The sequence below is a fragment of the Equus caballus genome, chromosome 17 (assembly GCF_041296265.1).
Source record: "Equus caballus isolate H_3958 breed thoroughbred chromosome 17, TB-T2T, whole genome shotgun sequence".
In the NCBI taxonomy this organism is placed as follows: domain Eukaryota; kingdom Metazoa; phylum Chordata; class Mammalia; order Perissodactyla; family Equidae; genus Equus; species Equus caballus.
In genome coordinates, this window is record NC_091700.1 from 38730264 (window position 1) to 38751891 (window position 21628).

The 21628-nt window shown below is 40.3% G+C and overlaps 2 protein-coding genes and 1 long non-coding RNA gene across 4 annotated transcripts in view; 2 read left to right on the plus strand and 1 right to left on the minus strand.

Moving 5' to 3' along the window:
* Nucleotides 1-8144, plus strand: part of LOC138918379 (mitochondrial ornithine transporter 1-like) — a 159502-nt gene extending 151358 nt beyond the window's left edge. The window contains exons 5-6 of the transcript XR_011427710.1: nucleotides 987-1067; nucleotides 8106-8144. The gene's annotated coding sequence lies outside the window, so the exon portion shown is untranslated. The remainder of the gene's footprint in view (nucleotides 1-986; nucleotides 1068-8105) is intronic.
* The window catches only part of LOC138918369 (phosphatidylinositol 3,4,5-trisphosphate 3-phosphatase TPTE2-like), a 444167-nt gene that overhangs the window by 141334 nt on the left and 281205 nt on the right, over nucleotides 1-21628 (minus strand). The window contains exons 8-15 of one of the 2 annotated variants that reach the window (XM_070239621.1): nucleotides 17728-17824; nucleotides 17213-17289; nucleotides 16597-16972; nucleotides 15642-15733; nucleotides 8490-8537; nucleotides 7553-7606; nucleotides 1449-1496; nucleotides 512-565 (exon numbers count right to left, since the gene is read on the minus strand). In XM_070239621.1, coding sequence (XP_070095722.1) covers nucleotides 512-565; nucleotides 1449-1496; nucleotides 7553-7606; nucleotides 8490-8537; nucleotides 15642-15691 — 254 coding nt within the window. In that variant the 5' untranslated portion in view covers nucleotides 15692-15733; nucleotides 16597-16972; nucleotides 17213-17289; nucleotides 17728-17824. Of the gene's footprint in view, nucleotides 1-511; nucleotides 566-1448; nucleotides 2026-7552; nucleotides 7607-8489; nucleotides 8538-15641; nucleotides 15734-16596; nucleotides 16973-17212; nucleotides 17290-17727; nucleotides 17825-21628 lie in introns of those variants that run through there. The other variant, XR_011427698.1, reaches the window with a different exon arrangement.
* On the plus strand, nucleotides 11465-12241 carry LOC138918391 (uncharacterized). The gene is made up of 2 exons (XR_011427716.1): nucleotides 11465-11571; nucleotides 12188-12241. It is a non-coding gene; the product is annotated as an uncharacterized lncRNA (long non-coding RNA).

Here is a 21628-nt window from a genome sequence, read left to right on the forward strand (position 1 = left end):
AACACTGCTCAATGACGTCAGAAAAAGAAGTGAGAGGTATAAGGACTGGACAGGAAAAATGAAAATTATCGCTGTGTTCAGATGACATGACTAAGTACACGGAAAATTTTTGTTCCATCTAATAAGCACTTAAATGGTATTTATTACGTGCCAGACATCGTCCTAAGTGTTTAACACTTATTTGGTCCTCATAACAAATCATCACGGAGCCTGGAGAGTTGTTCTATGTTAACGTAAACACCAAGAAATGCAACAACCTGTCATTTGAGATTTCCTACATGGGACAGTGATGTGACCCACTTATTTGAACAAGGATTCTGTGAATCTAAGAATATGATAAACATGACTAACATCTAAGAATATGATAAACATGACTTAGCTCAGTGGATCCGAAATTTTAGAAAAGATCTTAGAATCATTGTCCAGAATACTCCGCATTCCCATGGATAATGCCGCGTCTGCATTTCACTCATTCTCTCTCTCTCTCTCTCTCTCTGAGTATATACGTCACCTTTTGTTGGTGGTTCCATCACAGACTACTTCTGTCAGTTCATCGGGGTCATTTCTAAAGAATTAAAAGCATATATGATCAGACTCCTAGTGACTTCATAGAGTTACACTCTTGTTTGCAATTAGTTACAAGTAGTCTTCAAGTGGTAAACTGGTTGAACCCTAAAAACTTATGTGGATGTTAGTTATTTGGAAACTAGTATTTTAATCTTCCCTAGAAATAGGGCTTTCTATAGTTGTAACGAAGATCTTCGGCCGGTCAAAAAGCCTAATGAATGAAGATATTGAAATACAATTCTTCACTACTGAACCTTACTCTCACGTGTAATTGCATCGAGGTTGAATTTAGCTCAAAATTCAACTCCAGGTTGTAGGTACACATTTCCCCAGCTCCTCCTAATTTCCTGATCCTCAACACCCTCCACCACATCCTGACCCTTCATGTATCATGTATGTCTTTTCTGTTCCTCATACAGGGTTCAGATGACTGCAGGTCTGAGGCACGGGCTCCCTCCAGTATGACGGTGGCTTGGCATTCGGGACACCAGCTTTAGATGGTGGCAGAGCTCTGGAGGCTGACGAAAGGAGCCGAGGTCTGTTTAGCTCCATTCTCTTCTGCTGAGAGCTCCACTGCTCCCTCTCCACTGCTACCGTCTCCTTGCTCCAAATAGGATTCTCTCCTCTCCTGGCCCACTCTAGCAGAGTCTTACACACAGGCATTCTGAGAGTTTCCTCAAAGCTTTGGCTACTACTTTCTAAGGCTCACAAACAAACCGTGAGTAAGAAGTCTCCCTCTTATGACTCCTCCTTCCTTTGGCCACCTAGGCCCAACAGGAAAGAAAGTTACCTACAGAAGCTTATAGTCTCTTATGGAAACCTGTTGTTGCCATCGATGCCCCCCATACCTTTCACCACTCAGATCACTCATGTCAACTCACCCCATCTTGTCACTGTTGCCAGACGACATTCGGGAAGAATCCATAACCCTGCCATAGAGTAAAAACCATGTACAAAAAATAGAGTCAGACATTTTGGAAGATAATCAGGTTCTTTTTCCCAACAGAATTGCAGCACACAAAAAGTAAAGTCACGAGGAAACACGACAGAAACAAAAGCATCCGTTTCAGGGTCCAGCACTGGAACCTCTGACACAGTTTCCGGGTTCTGTATGTGCGTGTGTGCGTGTCTGTGTGTCCCTGTGTGTATCCACTGGAAAGAGAATGAAGGGAACAAGGGAGACATAGCATTCATGATTACACCTCCTTCCTTCTTCACCATTTTGTTTCTCCTTCATGCACTCTGGAATCAATTTGGGAAACGTGAGAGGGATCTGAGTGTGTCGGGATGGGGAGGTGCATCCAAGTAAGAGCTAACACAGAGATATAGATAGAAAGAGAATACACAAGAACAATGAACACACAGTGTCAGGGCCTAGTCCCTGGTTGTTATCTGGTAGGAAAGAAACAAGTAGGAAGGTCAACGATGACCAAATGATGATTAAAAGATTTTCTGACCTGCGTGAAGACCATGCGTTTACAATGATTCTTTTTCTTTTTCTTTTTCTCTACAGTCCTCTCAGAAAACGTTATCTGGTTATATTATCCAAAATCAAGACTTTTCACCTCAAAACTGGCTTGGGTAATCTTTTCTCTATTTATCTTTTTCTTCATCTACAAAATAAGACACTTGCAAAATGCACTTTGAGTCTGTCACCTTCACAGTATCATGCTAATATTCAGCATTGCACAAATATTATTGATTTTTGGACAGCCTGCACTCTTCACCAAATTCTTTCAAATTTCATTAACTCTGTATCTGGCAACAATATACATTAGTACGTATATCTTAAAGTTCAAATACACTTAAAGGTTCTCATCAAAGTAACACACCCTGATAATTTCCAGAGAAATCATGGGTTCCTATCAAGACGCCAAATGGTACGGCATGTTGCATCCTCCTCCCAAAACTTCAGAAGTCTAAGGAACTATGCATTCCCAGAAATAACAAGAGTGACAACCCTGGGAAATGACAGAGGCCTGAAGGCTGTCTCTTAATTGGTGGGTAGCCTGGGGTTAGGGGCAGTGGGTGGCAGCCTTGAGGGGCTCAGTGTGAGGGAAAATTTTAAGGACCGTTCTTGCCTCTCCCCTGAGTTGCTTGGAAGCGATCACTTTCCTTTCTCAGCAGAAACAAGTAGCAACCACCCAGATGTAGCTAGGATAAAATTAGAGTAGCATTAGGTTAGCTGATGAAAGCAGGGAAGGGCTGAACAATCCTTGATCCTTCACTCCTCCACCTCCTCCGTCTCCCAAGCCCCAGGTGACAACCTCAAATGCCTCCTCAAATGCCGCTTTCCCCAAGAGCTCAAAGGTGACAGATCCTGACCACAGGAGTTGAGTGGTCACAGTGTTTCACGGTTTCTGAGACTGTCTGCGCCTGGGGCCATCACCTGCCCTCATATTAAACTTACTTAGAAAAACACACCTTAGGTCCTAGGTCTCAACAAAGGTGACTATATAATACAGCACCCAAGAGAGGACACTTCTGAGAGTGAAAAGGACACACTATTAATAATTATTCTGAGATAACAGCCACAGACTGAGATGGTCCCAAGCAAAACGTTAGCCCTTCTCTAATACAAGATGCCAGACAGAGTAGCCAACAGCCACAAGGAATGAAAGCTCACAAGTCAAAACAATTACATACCTGAGGAGTACAACGACTGAAAAAGAAATACAACAAAGTGAGCAACATAGACCATTTGAAGTAGAACTACTGGAACATACTGGAACATAAGCATGACAAATACACTTAAAGATACAAGGGAAGATGTTAGTAGCACGAAGTGACAATGAGAAAGCATAAGGAAAACCTCATGAGGAAATAGGTGTAAAAGGACGATTGTTAAAGACTTAAGTCATGGGATAAATAGCAGTGTGGATACATGAGAACAGCAAATTATTTAGACATGGAAAATGACATTGAGAAACTCTCCCAGGAAACAGAATAAAACAATAAAGTGAGAGAATATTTAAAAGAACAGCAGTGTGATATGGTGGGTAAAAAAAGACATCTAACATCTGAAATAAATGAAATCCAAGACAACTAAGATGAAAAAAAAAGAAAACAGAGAAGAGGTAATATTCAAAAACTAATGAAGATAAATTTCACAAAGTTAAAGAAGGAAGTAAAAAATTATCTGTAAAGGATCCATGGAAATGAAGAGAAAATTCTAAAAGCTTCCAAAAAGAGCAAAGAAAATAAGAACAGACTGACACGATCTCTCTCTAGAGCAAACAGAACACATCTTGTTTGAGAGCACACAAGTGACATTTATGAAAACAGACAACATATTTGGACATAAACAAAGCATTAAAAACGTGCACGGGAGCAATATCATATAGATTTTCTCTGACCGTATCGCAACTGCAACAGCTTTTTAAAAGTCAACATAATATCAAAGAAGAAAAAAGTTGAAGGACTGACATGAGCCAATGTCAAAATTCACTATAAAGCTACAGCAATCAAGACAGTGTGGTACTGGTGAAAGAACAGACAAATGGACCAAAGGAGCAGAACAGAGAGCCTAGAAATAGATGCCCGTTAACATACTCCACCGTTCTTTGACAAAGGAGCACAGACCATACAATGGAGCAAAGACAGTCTTATCAACGAATGGTGCTGGAAGAACTGGACATCCACGTGCGAGACAGTGAACGTGCACATGGCCCTTTACACCTTTACAAAACGGAAATCAAAATGCATTATAGACCCACATGTCAAAAGCAAAACTCTAGAATTCCTAGAAGACAGTAACACGGAAGAAAACCGAGATGACCTCTTTAGAAACATGACTTTCTAGATGTGACAGCAAAATCAAGATCATGAAAGGAATAACTGATAAGCTGGATTTCATTAACATTTTAAACTGCTGCTCCACAAGACACAATGTCAAGAGGATAAAATCACAAGCCACAGACTGGGAGAAAATATTTGCAAAAGGCACAGTTGATAAAGGAATAACAAATATACAAATACGCAAAGAAATCTTAAAACTAAACAACAAGAACACACACAACCAGATTAAAAAATGGGGCAAACAACTTAACAGACATCTGGCCAAAGAAGACATAAAAATGGCAACTAAGAGTATGAGACGATGCTCCACATCATATGGCTCCAGGGAAATGCAAATTGAACAACAATGAGATACCACTACACACCTGTTAGAATAGTCAAAATATGGAACACTAACAACAGCAATTGCTGACAAGCATGTGGAGCATTGGAGACACTCATTCAGTATGGGTGGCAAGGCAAAACGGAACAGCCACTCTGGAAGGCAGTTTAGGGGTTTCTTACAAAACCAAGCATAACCCTTAACGTACGATCCAGCTTAACATACGCTCCTTAGTATTTACCCAAAGGAGTTCAAAACTTACACGCAGATGAAAACCTGCACACAAATGTTGATAGCAGCTTTACTCGTAATCGCCAAAAAGCGGAAGCAACCAAGATGTCCTGCACCAGATGAACGGATAAACAAACCGTGGTACATCTAGTCAACGGCATATTATTCAGCGCTAAAAAGCATCGAGCTATCAAGCTGTGAAAAGAAACCTTACATGCATGTTACTTTGTGAAAGAAGCCAATCTGAAAAGGTTGCATACTGTATGAGGCCAACTATATGACATTCTGGACGTGGCAAAATTGGGGCGACAGGAAGAGATCGGTGGTTGCCAGGAGTTGGCGGGGAGAAGGATGAATAGGCGGAGCACAAAGGATTTTTAGGGCAGTGAAAATACTCCATCGTTATGAAACTCTAATGACAGATTCATGTCATTCTACTTTTATCCAAACCCATAGAATGTATGACACCAAGAGTGAGTCGCAATGTAAACCATAAATCAGATAATATTCTATTATGGCTTTCATTTTCCAATTCTGGTAATCGTATTATGGTTACGGAAGTGAAAATTTTCTGATTTTGATCACTGTGCTGTGGTTAGGTGTCCCTGAAGGTAGAAAAATAAAACTGAAATATTCAGGAGTAAAGGGTATGTGGTCTGCATTTTCTCTCTAATGATTCAGGAATAGAGCCTAAGTGTGTAGGAAGGTGTGTGTCACGTGTGTGTCTATCAAACATCTTCTGCCTCAACTCACATTAAAATCAGGTCTAGATACAGGTATATTGAGAGAGAGAGCTCTTTCTATGTGTATATCTATATCTAAACGTATTTTCTTTCTCTCTCTCTCTTTCTATATATCTATAGATAGATAGATAGATAGATAGATTTATGTCTATATACCTACATATCCATATGATGGGAGTAACAAAGGAAATGTGACAAAATGTTAACAATTGGAAAAGTAAGTAAAGGGTATACTGGAGCTTTTGGAACCATTTGCGAGAAATTTCTGTATGTGTTGGAATATTGTTCAGTCTTAAAAAGAAATGAAATTCGGACACACGCTGCAACATGGATTGACTTTGAGGGCATTGTGCTAAATGAAATAACTAGTCACAAGAAGACAAATTTTGCATGATTCCACTGACATGACATACCTAGAGTAGTCAAACTCACAGAGACAGAAGGTAGAATGGTGGTTGCCAAGAGCTTGGGAAAGGGGCAACGGGGAGAGTAGTTTAATGTGTACAGAGTTTCAGTTTTGCAAGACGAGAAGAGTTCTGCAGGTTGGCTGCACAACAATATGAAGGTACCTAACGCTACAGAATGGCACACTTAAAAATGCTGAAGATGATCTATTTTAGGTTACATGCATTTACCACAATTTAGAAATCTGCATAAGTTTCGAATTCTTACAATGGAAAAAGTGTTTCAAAAATAGCTCTCCTGGTGCTTGTTCTGGTGAAAATGAGATTGGGGAAAAAAGGAGATAGTACAAAAAAGCTGACGTTGCAAAACCAAAAATTTTCTGTCTCAACTCATCCTACTTTCAACCTATTCTCCCAAGGAAACTTGAAAGTGCATTTAGAACAATGCCCCTTATTGAGTCTATGTCTTGATTTGCTCTGTCAACCTCCTGACTAAAGACTCAAAGGGCTATCTTCACTGTGTCTCTCCAAACTCTGTCTGGAGTCGGCTCCCTGTTTTGTGGTCAGCTCTCACTCTTCTCAGCATTCACGTGGGAGAGGGAACATCGAGCTGCACAGACTCTCCAGCCCTTAAAAGCCCATATAGCGGCAGAGACAACATACCCTCTCCTCATCCCAGACATCACCCCTAAAGATGTCCACATACCTGGGAATGCACAGTCTAGGAGTGCATCTCTAGAAGAGCCTACCTCTCTAGAAAGCTACATTTGGTAGGTCTACGGTTCACGATTGGAGTTTGTATTGTTTGCAGAGCCTCAAGCATGACCCCTCATTGCCTTGCCAGTGCTACTAGGATTGAGCCAAAACCATTCAGCAGAGCCTACAATGCCCTTCAAAACCTGGCCCTGCCAGCCCTCATCCTTGTGGCGCACCTCTCTCCCCTCAATCCTGTTCTCCAGTCCTGACCTCCTTTTATTTCCTCCCAAGAGCCATATGCCTTCCAACACTGCTCAATGACGTCAAAAAAAGAAGTGAGAGGTATAAGGACTGGACAGGAAAAATGAAAATTATCGCTGTGTTCAGATGACATGACTAAGTACACGGAAAATTTTTGTTCCATCTAATAAGCACTTAAATGGTATTTATTACGTGCCAGACATCGTCCTAAGTGTTTAACACTTATTTGGTCCTCATAACAAATCATCACGGAGCCTGGAGAGTTGTTCTATGTTAACGTAAACACCAAGAAATGCAACAACCTGTCATTTGAGATTTCCTACATGGGACAGTGATGTGACCAACTTATTTGAAGAAGGATTCTGTGAATCTAAGAATATGATAAACATGACTTAGCTCAGTGGATCCGAAATTTTAGAAAAGATCTTAGAATCATTGTCCAGAATACTCCGCATTCCCATGGATAATGCCGCGTCTGCATTTCACTCAATCTCTCTCTCTCTCTCTCTCTCTCTGAGTATATATGTCACCTTTTGTTGGTGGTTTCATCACAGACTACTTCTGTCAGTTCATCGGGGTCATTTCTAAAGAATTAAAAGCATATATGATCAGACTCCTAGTGACTTCATAGAGTTACACTCTTGTTTGCAATTAGTTACAAGTAGTCTTCAAGTGGTAAACTGGTTGAACCCTAAAAAATTATGTGGATGTTAGTTATTTGGAAACTAGTATTTTAATCTTCCCTAGAAATAGGGCTTTCTATAGTTGTAACGAAGATCTTCGGCCGGTCAAAAAGCCTAATGAATGAAGATATTGAAATACAATTCTTCACTACTTAACCTTACCCTCACGTGTAATTGCATCGAGGTTGAATTTAGCTCAAAATTCAACTCCAGGTTGTAGGCACACATTTCCCCAGCTCCTCCTAATTTCCTGATCCTCAACACCCTCCACCACATCCTGACCCTTCATGTATCATGTATGTCTTTTCTGTTCCTCATACAGGGTTCAGATGACTGCAGCTCTGAGGCACGGGCTCCCTCCAATATGACGGTGGTTTGGCATTCGGGACACCAGCTTCAGATGGTGGCAGAGCTCTGGAGGCTGACGAAAGGAGCCGAGGTCTGTTTAGCTCCATTCTCTTCTGCTGAGAGCTCCACTGCTCCCTCTCCACTGCTACCGTCTCCTTGCTCCAAATAGGATTCTCTCCTCTCCTGGCCCACTCTAGCAGAGTCTTACACACAGGCATTCTGAGAGTTTCCTCAAAGCTTTGGCTACTACTTTCTAAGGCTCACAAACAAACCGTGAGTAAGAAGTCTCCCTCTTATGACTCCTCCTTCCTTTGGCCACCTAGGCCCAACAGGAAAGAAAGTTACCTACAGAAGCTTATAGTCTCTTATGGAAACCTGTTGTTGCCATCGATGCCCCCCATACCTTTCACCACTCAGATCACTCATGTCAACTCACCCCATCTTGTCACTGTTGCCAGACGACATTCGGGAAGAATCCATAACCCTGCCATAGAGTAAAAACCATGTACAAAAAATAGAGTCAGACATTTTGGAAGATAATCAGGTTCTTTTTCCCAACAGAATTGCAGCACACAAAAAGTAAAGTCACGAGGAAACACGACAGAAACAAAAGCATCCGTTTCAGGGTCCAGCACTGGAACCTCTGACACAGTTTCCGGGTTCTGTATGTGCGTGTGTGCGTGTCTGTGTGTCCCTGTGTGTATCCACTGGAAAGAGAATGAAGGGAACAAGGGAGACATAGCATTCATGATTACACCTCCTTCCTTCTTCACCATTTTGTTTCTCCTTCATGCACTCTGGAATCAATTTGGGAAACGTGAGAGGGATCTGAGTGTGTCGGGATGGGGAGGTGCATCCAAGTAAGAGCTAACACAGAGATATAGATAGAAAGAGAATACACAAGAACAATGAACACACAGTGTCAGGGCCTAGTCCCTGGTTGTTATCTGGTAGGAAAGAAACAAGTAGGAAGGTCAACGATGACCAAATGATGATTAAAAGATTTTCTGACCTGCGTGAAGACCATGCGTTTACAATGATTCTTTTTCTTTTTCTTTTTCTCTACAGTCCTTTCAGAAAACGTTATCTGGTTGTATTATCCAAAATCAAGACTTTTCACCTCAAAACTGGCTTGGGTAATCTTTTCTCTATTTATCTTTTTCTTCATCTACAAAATAAGACACTTGCAAAATGCACTTTGAGTCTGTCACCTTCACAGTATCATGCTAATATTCAGCATTGCACAAATATTATTGATTTTTGGACAGCCTGCACTCTTCACCAAATTCTTTCAAATTTCATTAATTCTGTATCTGGCAACAATATACATTAGTACGTATATCTTAAAGTTCAAATACACTTAAAGGTTCTCATCAAAGTAACACACCCTGATAATTTCCAGAGAAATCATGGGTTCCTATCAAGACGCCAAATGGTACGGCATGTTGCATCCTCCTCCCAAAACTTCAGAAGTCCTAAGGAACTATGCACCCCCAGAAATAACAAGAGTGACAACCCTGGGAAATGACAGAGGCCTGAAGGTTGTCTCTTAGTTGGTGGGTAGTCTGGGATTAGGGGCAGTGTGTGGCAGCCTTGAGAGGCTCAGTGTGAGGGAAAATTTTAAGGACCGTTCTTGCCTCTCCCCTGAGTTGCTTGGAAGCGATCACTTTCCTTTCTCAGCAGAAACAAGTAGCAACCACCCAGATGTAGCTAGGATAAAATTAGAGTAGCATTAGGTTACCTAATGAAAGCAGGGAAGGGCTGAACAATCCTTGATCCTTCACTCCTCCACCTCCTCCGTCTCCCAAGCCCCAGGTGACAACCTCAAATGCCTCCTCAAATGCTGCTTTCCTCAGGAGCTCAAAGGTGACATATCCTGACCACAGGAGTTGTGTGGACACAGTGTTTCACGGTTTCTGAGACTGTCTGCGCCTGGGGCCATCACCTCCCCTCATATTAAATTTACTGAGAAAATCAGACCTTAGAGCTAGCCTTGATGGCCTAGTGGTTAAAGTTCAGCACTCACCGCTTCGGCAGTGTGGGTTCACTGTCCAGTCTCAGAACCACACCACTCGTCTGTCAATCAGACATCATTTAAACTGTCATCATCTCAAAGAGATCTTTCCTGACCCTCAACCAGAAGTAGGCTTACACTCACTCCTTATCACTTGTTTAATTTTCAACAGGACTTCTCATTACTGCTTGGTTTTCATTTACTAATTTGTTTTCTGTCTTTTACACCTCCTCTGCCCAAATGTAGACTTCAAGAGAACAAAGACCTTGTCTCTGCTTCTTAATCTATATCATTAGCACATATATTGATGCCAGGTGCATAGTAGGTGCTCACTATATTCTTCTTAAGTGAATTATTAATAAAGTACTAATAAAATAATTAATTTTCTGATACATTCACTGCAGATTTCCCTTTAAAATGTGTTGCCCAAGTTATACTTAAAATATTAATTTATTCAGAACTTTGATTACTCACATATAGGAATGTTTAAACAGAGGAAACTGTATCTGTAGGATTCTCAGATTGGAAATAAGACTAAAAAATTGACCCAGAAATGAGTTCAATTAAGAAAAACCTATTATTCTACAGAAAATCCTAAGTCAGAAAACCATCTGGCACTGTACAATTTTGTCCTCAGATTTGTTTCTTTTTTTAATTTTTTATTAAGATTTTGATAGTTTACAACCTTGGGAAATTTCAGTTGTACATTATTGTCAGTCATGTTGTAGGTGCACCACTTCACCCTTTGTGCCCTCCCCCCACCCCCCCATTTCCCCTGGTAACCACCGATCAGTTCTCTTTGTCTCTATGTTTAACTTCCACCTATGAGTGGAGTCATACAGAGTTCGTCTTTCTCTATCTGGCTTATTTCACTTAACGTAATACCAAGTTCCATCTATGTTGTTGTGAATGGGACAATTTTATCTTTTTTTCTGGCTGAGTAGTATTCCATTGTATATATATATACCATATCTTCTTTATCCAATCATCAGTTGATGGGCATTTAGGTTGCTTCCACATCTTGGCTATTGTAAATAATGCTGCGATGAACATTGGGGTGCATGGGACTTTTGGAATTGCTGATTTCAAGTTCTTTGGATAGATACACAGTAGTGATATGGCTGGGTCATAAGGTATTTCTATTTTTAATTTTTTGAGAAATCTCCATACTGTTTTCCATAGTGGCTGCACTAGTTTGCATTCCCACCAACAGTGTATGAGGGTTCCTTTTTCTCTACAACCTCTCCAACATTTGTCACTTTTTGTTTTGGTTATTTTTACCATTCTAACAGGTATAAGGTGATATCTTATTGTAGTTTTGATTTGCATTTCCCTGATGATCAGCGATCATGACCATCGTTTCATGTGTCTACTGGCCATCCGTATATCTTCTTTGGAGAAATGTCTGTTCATGACCCCTGCCCATTTTTGATCGGGTTGTTTGATTTTTCGTTGTTGAGCTGTGTGAGTTCTCTATATATTATGGAGATTAACCCTTTGTCGGGTAAGTAACTTGTAAATATTTTTTCCCAACTAGTGGGCTGTTTTTTTGTTTCAATCCTGTTTTCCCCTGCCTTGAAGAAGCTCTTTAGTCTGATGAAGTCCCATTTGTTTATTCTTTCTATTGTTTCCCTCGTCTGAGGAGTTATGGTGTGTGAAAAGATCCTTTTGATACTGATGTCAAAGAATGTACTGCCTATATTCTCTTCTAGAAGACATTGTTTCAGGTGTAATCTTTAGGTCTTTGATCAATTTGGAGTTTATTTTTGTGAACGGTGAAAAAGAATGGTCAATTTTCATTCTTTTACATGTGGATTTCCAGTTTTCCCAGCACCATTTGTTAAAGAGACTTTCTTTTCTCCATTGTAGGCCCTCAGCTCCCTTGTCAAAGATTAGCTGTCCCCTCAGATTTGTTTTAATGTCTTCTGTTGACACTGTGGGATTCAAAGCCTCCAGCTAAGCATAATGAAACCTAGCAGAAGTATAGAACTTTGTCTTCTTGCTGTAACATACAATTTCTAAATAGTTATCTGAGAATCTAGTCATAAAAGATTGTCTAACGCTCTGCTTGAAAATCTCTTGCTTAGTAAGCAACATAAAAATGTGCTAATCCTTCACAGAAAAACATGATGACCATCAAAAGAAAATCTCTTACTGTGCCGTCACCCTCAGTCTGCATGTCAGATGTCACACTCTGAACCAAGAATCCACGAAAACTGAATGGGAATAGTCAGCTGCATGCGTAACTGACTACAGATGATGTGTAAATGCATGATGGATGGAACCGAAGTACCATTCAAATCTTCCAAAGTAACTAGGGGGTCTTCTGGTCTCAGCAAGGAAACTAAAAATAATGCCAAATCATCTGTGATCTAACTAATGGTAACATGCAGGTTCTAATGTCATGTAAGGAAGCAGAGCCAATATGCAGTCAGGGGAAGAACTCCCAAAGATTTCATGTTGGTCAGTATACCAAGAGCTCCAACCAGGCTGACAGACATTTCCTGGACCACTTGCAAGGTGAGGCCCAACAGGAAGAAAGGGCACAGAACGTCCTTGAGATCACTCAACTGCGTTTATCCTGACTATCCTCATCAACAAAACTTGACTGGGTTTTCTAAGGAGAAATTTATTCTGGGAAGAGAATGTGCCAACCAACTGTAATGAGCATTCTATCCCCTTCCAACTACACATCAGACTGAAATTAATAAACTGGGATTCTAACATTTCGGTTAATATCAGTTAGTGTGCCTGGAAAATGTGAACATGTAAAGCGGAGTAGCAGATGCTCAGCATGTAGTGTCTATCAAATGTAACTGGCAAGCCAATTTGTTTCATCAAGCAACCAACCTGTGTTTAATCCTCTCTACCATTACTCAACACAATAGAGATAGGACTCATGCAACAGCTGTGTGACATTTAAAAGAGGAGGCACTTGATCCGAAAGTGGTATTCAAACTTTCATCTTTCCTTTAAAAAGGCACAAAATTATTTGCTATCATCTCACATGAAAGATTTTTACAGTATTTTAAGAGTTTGCATTCAAATGTCTTTAGAAAGAGTCGTAAGAATAGTCATACACTAAGAAAATGAACTCTGAAATTTTAGAACAACTAGATATTTTAACCTCATAACTTAGTTTTTATTAACTGAATCATCTCTCTCTCATTTCAAAAGTATCTAAAAGTAGGTTTTAGACATTGTATTAGGTCTTCCTGGTGACAACTGAAATGTTTGGAGATTCCATTTTTCCATCATTTCAATATGTCTGTCTTTTAAACATTTTTTTGCATTGGAAAGTTTTCTTCAGTGGGCTTTTGGACATCACACATGCTTAGTAAGCATCAAGTCTGCAAATGATCTTAAGACAAATGTCACAGGAAATGCCTTCTACAAGACATGTTTCAATGACCACACCAGCATTTGCTCTTATGGCATCCTTGGGTCACATACAATATATTAATAAGTGCATTTCCCAATGTGTATGTAATGGAAGAGTAGTTTGAGGAGATATTAATAGGATTTAATAATAATAATAATAGCACTTATGTGCTAGGTACTATTATAAATACTTTACATAAAATAATTCATTTAATTTTCACAATAATCCCATGGAGGTATATAGTATTATCATCCCCATTTTATAGATGAGAGAAATGGGCTACAGAGATAGTGAGTAACTTGCCCATCATCACCAGCCTGAAATGGTAGAGCTGAGATCTGAATCCATCTGTTAATGAATCCATGCTCTTAGCCACAACACTTTCCTAACTCTCCAAATGTTCAATAAAATTAAGAAATTATTGATTGCACACATTTTTTTGTGTGTAGGACTTGTATACTAATAAGCATTGTGATTATCTGAGAGAGACCAGAGTATGCAAAGATTCCTGAACTTATTTGACCACAAAAACCTCTTTCTCACAGTGGAAATACGTGAGGAACACATTTTAGAAACACTGTATCAAATGGTTTTTCTTTATTCCACCCTACAAACCAATTTTGGACTCTAATCAATAGCTTAGAACTCTAAGCACAGATAGATTATGTTATTCTTGCAAACTGTCTGGAAAGAAGAGCTAGACTATGGGTCATCAAACCCCTTGGCCTGGGCTGATGGTCCATGAAAGGAGCAGTCCCAGTTTTAGATGGGTGTACTGATGCCCATGAAGCATGGCTCATAGAAGTCCCTTCAGGCCTTAAGAGAAAAGATTACCTCAAAAAGAAAGACCTCTACATGTATCAGTTGCTTTTCAACAGGAAGACTACCAGGATTGACTGTGCAGAATACACTAATAAATTACATCAGGGAAAAATATTTGGGTAACCAAAAAGGTAAGAATTTGAGTTTCTGACATAGGTAGCCTATTGAATGATTACTGGATTTTCCAGACGGCTTCTGAGAAAGAGAACTGGCAGATACACAAATTACCCCTGAGATCCAGATGACAGGCCAGGACTGCTAAGAATGTTGCTTGGGGCACCAATCTACCCACAGGGCATGAGCTGTCCCTAGATATTACCTGAACTCCTTTCAAGGAGAGTAGTATATGAAACCTGAAAGACTAGCTTGATAAACTGCTTGGGGACATAGATGTGACTCCTTCATGGGACATGAGTAAGCAGGTAGCTAAACTGCCTTCTAAGGAAAGTAGGTTTTGCAAACTGACCTAAACTAACTTGGGCATGCACAATTCTTAGGTGCTTTTTGGTAGGAGGAGCCACAGTAGAAATCTAGGGTAGTTGAAGAGTAGCTACACCTTTAAGTCATGCTACCAGGTTACAACAAAAGCAGGTCTTAGACAAAATATGCCATACATACAGACATTCATTTAATGAAACATTCAGTAGTAAGCAGGCACAACCATTTGTAAGCTGTCTGTCCTTTTAGGTCCTCCAAACATCACCTTATACGCAAGGCTCATTTCCAATAGATTCCCCATATTCTAGAGGCTGAAATCTTCCTCAACCAATGGCTTGAGACACTATAAGGATAAAGCCTCTGGTGTCATCCCTAAGGGTATATATACTACAAGCCTCACTCATTTGATTCTGATAACCTGTTGATGCAAGAGTGGGCTGTCCCTAAAATATTTCAGCCAATTCCACAGATCTTGAATATTCCTACAATTCCAACATCCATCATGCTGCTTTGCATGCCACTAACGTCACTAAGAAAAATTCATTTGTGACCTTCACTGTGGGAATTAACAGTGTTTCAGGTGTTGATCAAGATGGGACAACGGAAGCCGTTGCAGTGGCCTTCTCTGGAAAATGGCTTCCTGAGTTGAACACTAGCTCACCATCCATGGACAGAGCAACCAGTCACCCCTGGAGGAGCTTAAAGGGACCATGACTGGCACATGCATTTTATTACTGGCACACTGCCTAAGCTGTGCTATTTTTAAGGAAATTACAGGCATAAAACAAGGTCTTTAAATTCTGAGTTTGACAAATTTCATTTGCATACAGTCTACATCTATTATGAAAGAAGGGACGCATGTATTCCCTATTCGATTAACCAAGGCTGAGAATTATGTTTAAAATTCAGTGAATTTGAATCTTATCACTTACGTATTACTTCTGCAACAGCTGAACCAGAGATCTAAACTATTCCTCTTCATAGTATTGTTGCAGTCATGTGGTTGAATTTACTCTAAATCAATCTAAGAAAAGGAAAAGCATGTATTTTTATATTCAATGAGTTTAAAACACAAATGATATTCCCAACTTAGAAAGAAAGTCACACATAGAACTTACTAGGTATGGATCAGCATTTCTAAAGTTTTGAATCCACAAACATGAAATCTACAATACTGTGCAATTTTATCAATCCTGTGAAATAGGCATTGTGTACTTGCCCTCAGTATTTTATTTTAGTTCAAGAAATAGAGGAAAACATTTTTGAATGTTCAATAAAATTCAAGTTTGGCTCAAGTATAGGGCGCTTTAAAGATTGTTCACTTGCTACACAGGACCCAGAAAGTGAAACAAAACCCGTTTCAAACCAATTTTACATCATCATAGTGATTCACGATATTTTAACCCTGAAATAGTCTGTAGAATAAATCAAAGGACTAGGAAAGCAAAGAGATGTGCCTCTCAACATTTCACAGAGCAGATTTATGTCATGTAAGAAAACTGGAAGTCACTAGAGAGTAAAAAGACACTACCAAGTACACTGTCAAGTTAATCAGTAGCAACATTATATCTACACTGAAAAACGTGTCACAAGCACCTAAACTCTGGGCAAGGAGAGAAAAGTGAAAACAAATAGAAAAATACTTTTAAAAGAGATTAATTTGGGCATAAATGTTGATTTTGAGTATTGGGCTTGGGGCCCAAAAGAACACCAGTAAATGCCATACTTTCAAGGGATACCAGCTCATGCGCAATGGAAACAGTAATCTCAAAGCTCCAAGGCCACTGCCATCTGTTCCAGAGAGGCGGCCCAGAGAACCAGGAAGGGCCAACGGAGAGCTGGATTTCTTGGGGGTAACCCTCCCCTACAAACCCAAGATTCGCTTACCTGTCGATAAGCTGCTTTCGATGAGGCGCTGCAGCTCACAAGGGGCTGGGGCAGAAGGGTAGAGGGGCCGAGGGGCAGAGGGGCGGTGGGACGGTGGGGCCGTAGGGTGCAGGACTCAGATATTTGACTTGGGTACAACTTTTCCTAAATGGGAGAGAACTTAACTTGAAATCCTAGTAGTAGTTTTCTCTCCTGTTGTCTTTCGGGATAATGCCTTTTCTTCTTTTTCATTCTTTTTAACTTTTAATTTCCCAAAACCAAGCCCGTTAAGTCATCTTGGCCCAATTCCCGGCCTGCAACAAGGTTACTGCTACTTGGTCCTACATCCACCTAGTTGTCCCCAGTCCCCCAAGGGTGAGGGGGCTCGGGGAGGTCTCTGCGTGGGAGAGAAATGTTAATTAATGCTCCCCATAGATGAGCGCAAGGCAAACCTTCCTGTCTTTGGGCCCCAGAGCCCCCCATCCTGCCCCTTCTCTCCACCCTTCTACTTCCCCTCCGTAACCCAGCCACCTCTAAAATGTTATACTCTAACTCTCTGAGGATGAGAGGGCAATATAGTGGGCAGAGGATGGGATGGGATGTCCTTGTCCAGAGACCCCCATCCTTAGGTCTTTACCTGTGCTGGGTACAAGCCAGTACTGAAACAAGAACTCCATCTCCATGGCAGTCCCAAAGAAGAGATTCCTGACATTCCTGAGATCATAATAGAGTGAGGAATAGAATGAACTGGGTTCTAGACTGCAGGGACTTAAAGACAGACGCACACACCATATAATTTCACTCATATGTGGAAGATAAACAAACACACGGATAAGGAGAACAGATTAGTTGTCACCAGAGGGGACGAGCATGGGGGGAGGATGAAAGGGGTAAAGGGGCACATATGTATGGTAATGGATAAAAACTAGACTATTGGTGGTGAACACCTGCAGTCTATACAGAAACTGATATATAATAATGTACAACTGAAATTTACACAATGTTATAGGCCAATATAACTTCAATAAAATAAGCTTTTTTAAAAAACAAATCACAGACACACAGACGCTGTTCTTCTTAAAGAAATGTTGGGTGGGAGGGGTACCAAGATCAAAGATCCCAGGATAATAATCTCAGAGTAGACTGTCTCACCTGTTACTTTTTTTTTTTTTTTTTTTGCATCTGATGGAGGGGATGCATCTTATATATTTTGAGTCTGAAGAAGGTTACCATAAGCTTTTGGCTTTCCCTGTGGATTGAAGAGAATGACCAGAGGGCTCAATGTTTTCCAGCTAATATTAAATTTGACTAAAATAGGCAAGGTTAATACAAGACTCAGGAAAAAAACATTTCATTTACTCAGGCTATGATTTCACAGGATTGAAAGAAAGCAATCAAATAATACATGTAAATCAAAAATACACCCATATTCCTAGTACAGTAAATCTGAAAGGCAGAAGCACATGCTAAACAAATGAAAACAAATATGGAAATAAAGATTTAAAAATATAGATAAAGCATTAGAAATTTCTGTTTGGAAATTACGATATAAAAATTACCACAAAAAGAGGAATAAATAAAGACAGTTAAGTTTGACAGTCTGTATTGGTACATGTTCTGGTATTGAGTAAATGGCCACAGTTGAAGACATGGGAAAAAAAAGATTAAAGTCATATTTATTTAGTATTTCTCTAAAGCACTTTGCAAGATACAAAAATGAATAAAACGGTCACTGACTTAAGTGTCAGGTTGATGACTTAAAGGCCAGATCATTTTGAAATATGCTCAGAGCATTCTATTCTCTGTGAGAAAGACCTGCCCTAAAGAGAAACTACTCTATCAGAGCCTCATCTGGCCTAGGGGGAGGGTAATAAGAGAACCCAATCCCCCTCTAGCCTTCCTGTCTCATATAAGAGGATGAAAAAAAGGCCAAGAAACTCTTCTGAAGGTCACAGCCCTTGCTTCTTTCTATGTCTCTAAATTTTTTGTTGAAAACTGGACTTTTTGAAGACTAGAAGAGGGGCTGGCCTGGTGATACAGTGGTTAAGTTTGCACGATCTGCTTCAGAAGCCTGGGGTTTTGGGTTCCTAGGTGTGGACCTACACACCATTCATCAAGCCATGCTGAGGTGGCATCCCACATACAAAATAGAGGAAGACTGGCACAGATGTTAGCTCAGGGCCAATCTTCCTCACTGAAAAATAAAAAAGAATACTAACAACTGGAAATCAGACTTTTCCCTTTCCTCAGGGTTTATTGATGCTGTTTTTTTGTGTGTTTGTTTAATGACTTTCCTGAACTACTTCTGTAAACTCTCTATTCTCTGTGCAGTGTGACCACTAAAGTCAGTTTGATTTGCATAATGGTCAGCTAATAATTGCACAGAGATTCCCTCAGATGTCTGGAACCACTAAGTCTCTCAGTTGTTAAGAAGGAGCTTTGTGTGCACGTTAGAGTATGCCTTCAACATTTCGCCAAAAAGTTTACAATTCCACCATAACCTTCATTTTCTTCTTGAGCATAGCCTCAAGGTTAGCTAGAGGTGAGAGCTTTGGGCCTTTTCACATCTTTCCTAAGTATGCAAAGTCCTGGACATGTGCACATCCCAAGATGTACAGGTGTCCTTCTAGATTCCTGGGAATGTGTTCCAGTTTTTCAAAGCTCCCTATGGACATCTCATTCCACAGCTTTTTCTTTTAAGCATTTTGGTTAGCCTATTGTTTGCCCCAACTGCTATTTACACCTCAGGAAGCTATGACATTTGACAATTGCCTCTGATTGATTGTTTTCAACAAATGTCCTCAGGGAGGAGGCTGGAGGAGCTACAAGTCAGGTCAAAGGCAGTCTTTTGAGTGGGGTTTTCCAGGGACCCACTAGATGGGTCAAATAATGACAGTTCTCTGGGAATGGGGCTTTGAATGAGTCCAATCCCCTTTTATTCCCTCCAATGGCATCCAAGAGACTGGTTTTTACCATGACTGCAGGATGTTGGTTTTCAAGGCTACTATGGAGCTGGGGAGGGTGTGATAGGAATAGGGCAAGTTAGAACATCACAGAGCCCCCTGGTCCCACCAAAATTCAGCCTATGTTCTTAAATAAATGCTCCCCAAATGGCTGCAAGCCTTTGGTTAATTTCCAGAGTTTTGAAAAAGTTGATTCTCACCATTTTCCCCAAGTGTTCTTGTTGCTTTTATAAAGGGAAGAATATCTGGAGGTCTCTACTTTGCCATTTTCACTGACATTACTTTCAAACATACTTTTAAATGCTAAACTCACAAGAAAGTAAGAGAAGTACTAAATGTTCACATACGCACGCGTGCACACACACACACATACACTCTTACACTCTAGAGCTGAAACTAAAGTGGTAAGCCAACACGGAAACCAGGGATGCCCTGGAAGTGTGTCAAAACCAAAAACGTAGAGCTTTGTTAGTTAACATGTGGCTGCCTAAAGTGGTAGATAGGAGGTGGGGCAAACAATAGGTAATGTTACACGCTTTTAAGTAATACGGGCCCTCATATTGGTTCCCCTGCATTAAACCCAGCATATACAGGGTTAAAACCAGAAAGCACTCATCCCCTTTCCCTGCTTCTTTAGTTACACTCATATGTAAATATCTGTTTCTTTAACCTTTGACTCCCTAAGCTTTACAACCAAATATAAGTTACAAATTGTTAAAGCCCAGGTGGCCTCACACTGGACTCACACTAAAGTTTTGGCTAATCATGGGTCCTTGAAGTTTATTACAGGAAAATTGATGTCCAGAGAATATCAAGAAACTGAAGCTTCCCAGGCCCCAACTCCTTGGCTTCCTGGCACCAGAATCCACCATCTACCACGGAGGGAGACAACCAAGGTTAGCCACCTGCAGATTCCCTTATCTCACCATTCACCTCTCTGCAAGCAGCCTCATGAGGCCAAACACAGGCTGGTGGGAAAGCGCTAATCAGCAAGGTCACAGGCTCTCCTTCCCTACAAGCAGCAAACCTTTAAAACCCTTTACCCACTTCTTAACAGGGAGCCAGTAGCTCCTAAGGCATTAGCTAACTGGTACCCCCTTTGCCTGGGAAAGAAAATAATAAAACTGTTTTTTTCCTTATTACCCAAAACTCTGTTCTCATTATTTGGATTGGCACCAAGTTCAGAAACTTTCAGTAACAGTAACATTTAAAAAAAAAAAAAAACTGTGGAACAGATGTCAAGAGAGGGCTTTGAAAAGCTCTGACATATCCCTGGGAATCTAGAGTTTTGCTGGTTAACCAAGTAATAGGATTTGAACCTAAAGAAGTGTGCAGTTGACTCTGAGACCTCCACAGATATCCAGGCACCCAAACTGGATATATATTTAGTTGAAAAGATAAACTTGGAAAAATCTATATGCTGGCAAATTGAACCTACAAGCAAGTCAGTATATCTGCTGGCACTGGATTTTAAAACATTAATAATTTCAATAGTCTTCCCTAATGTTTTGTAACCAGCCTTATTCTCATGCTGGGATTTGAATTTATGCTACAATCACAGTTCAAGAAACCTCAATCCAATAAATTAAATTGAAAGAGTTCCTGATTGGTAGTGACCCCTAGCACCCAGGAGAAACCAAGGCAAATCATCTCAGTTCGGGTCCCTCAGGATTCTCACAGTTAAAGTTCAGACAAATACAAGCTCTTGATAAAATCTAGCAAACATATGAGGAATCAAACCACCATGAGCAGGAGGCAACAACAATTATAAACAGAAGAAAAAGGAATGAACGGAATGACTATAGATATTGAAATTATAAGAAACTTTATTCTCAGGAGGTAGGTTTAAAAGGATGTTGAAGTGCAAAGATAGAGACCAACACTATGTGGAGCAGAAAGAAGGGTCATTGGCCCACTCTGGAACTTCAAGGTAGATTTTCTGAAGGAGATGATGCCTGAGCTTGGGCTTGAAGGACAGTAAGTAATTAGGCAGGAGAAAAAAAGTGGTGAAGAAATTCAAGACAGAAAAAACATAATAAACAAACACATGGAAGCACTGAACAGCATGGGGACTTCAGGGGAAAATGTAG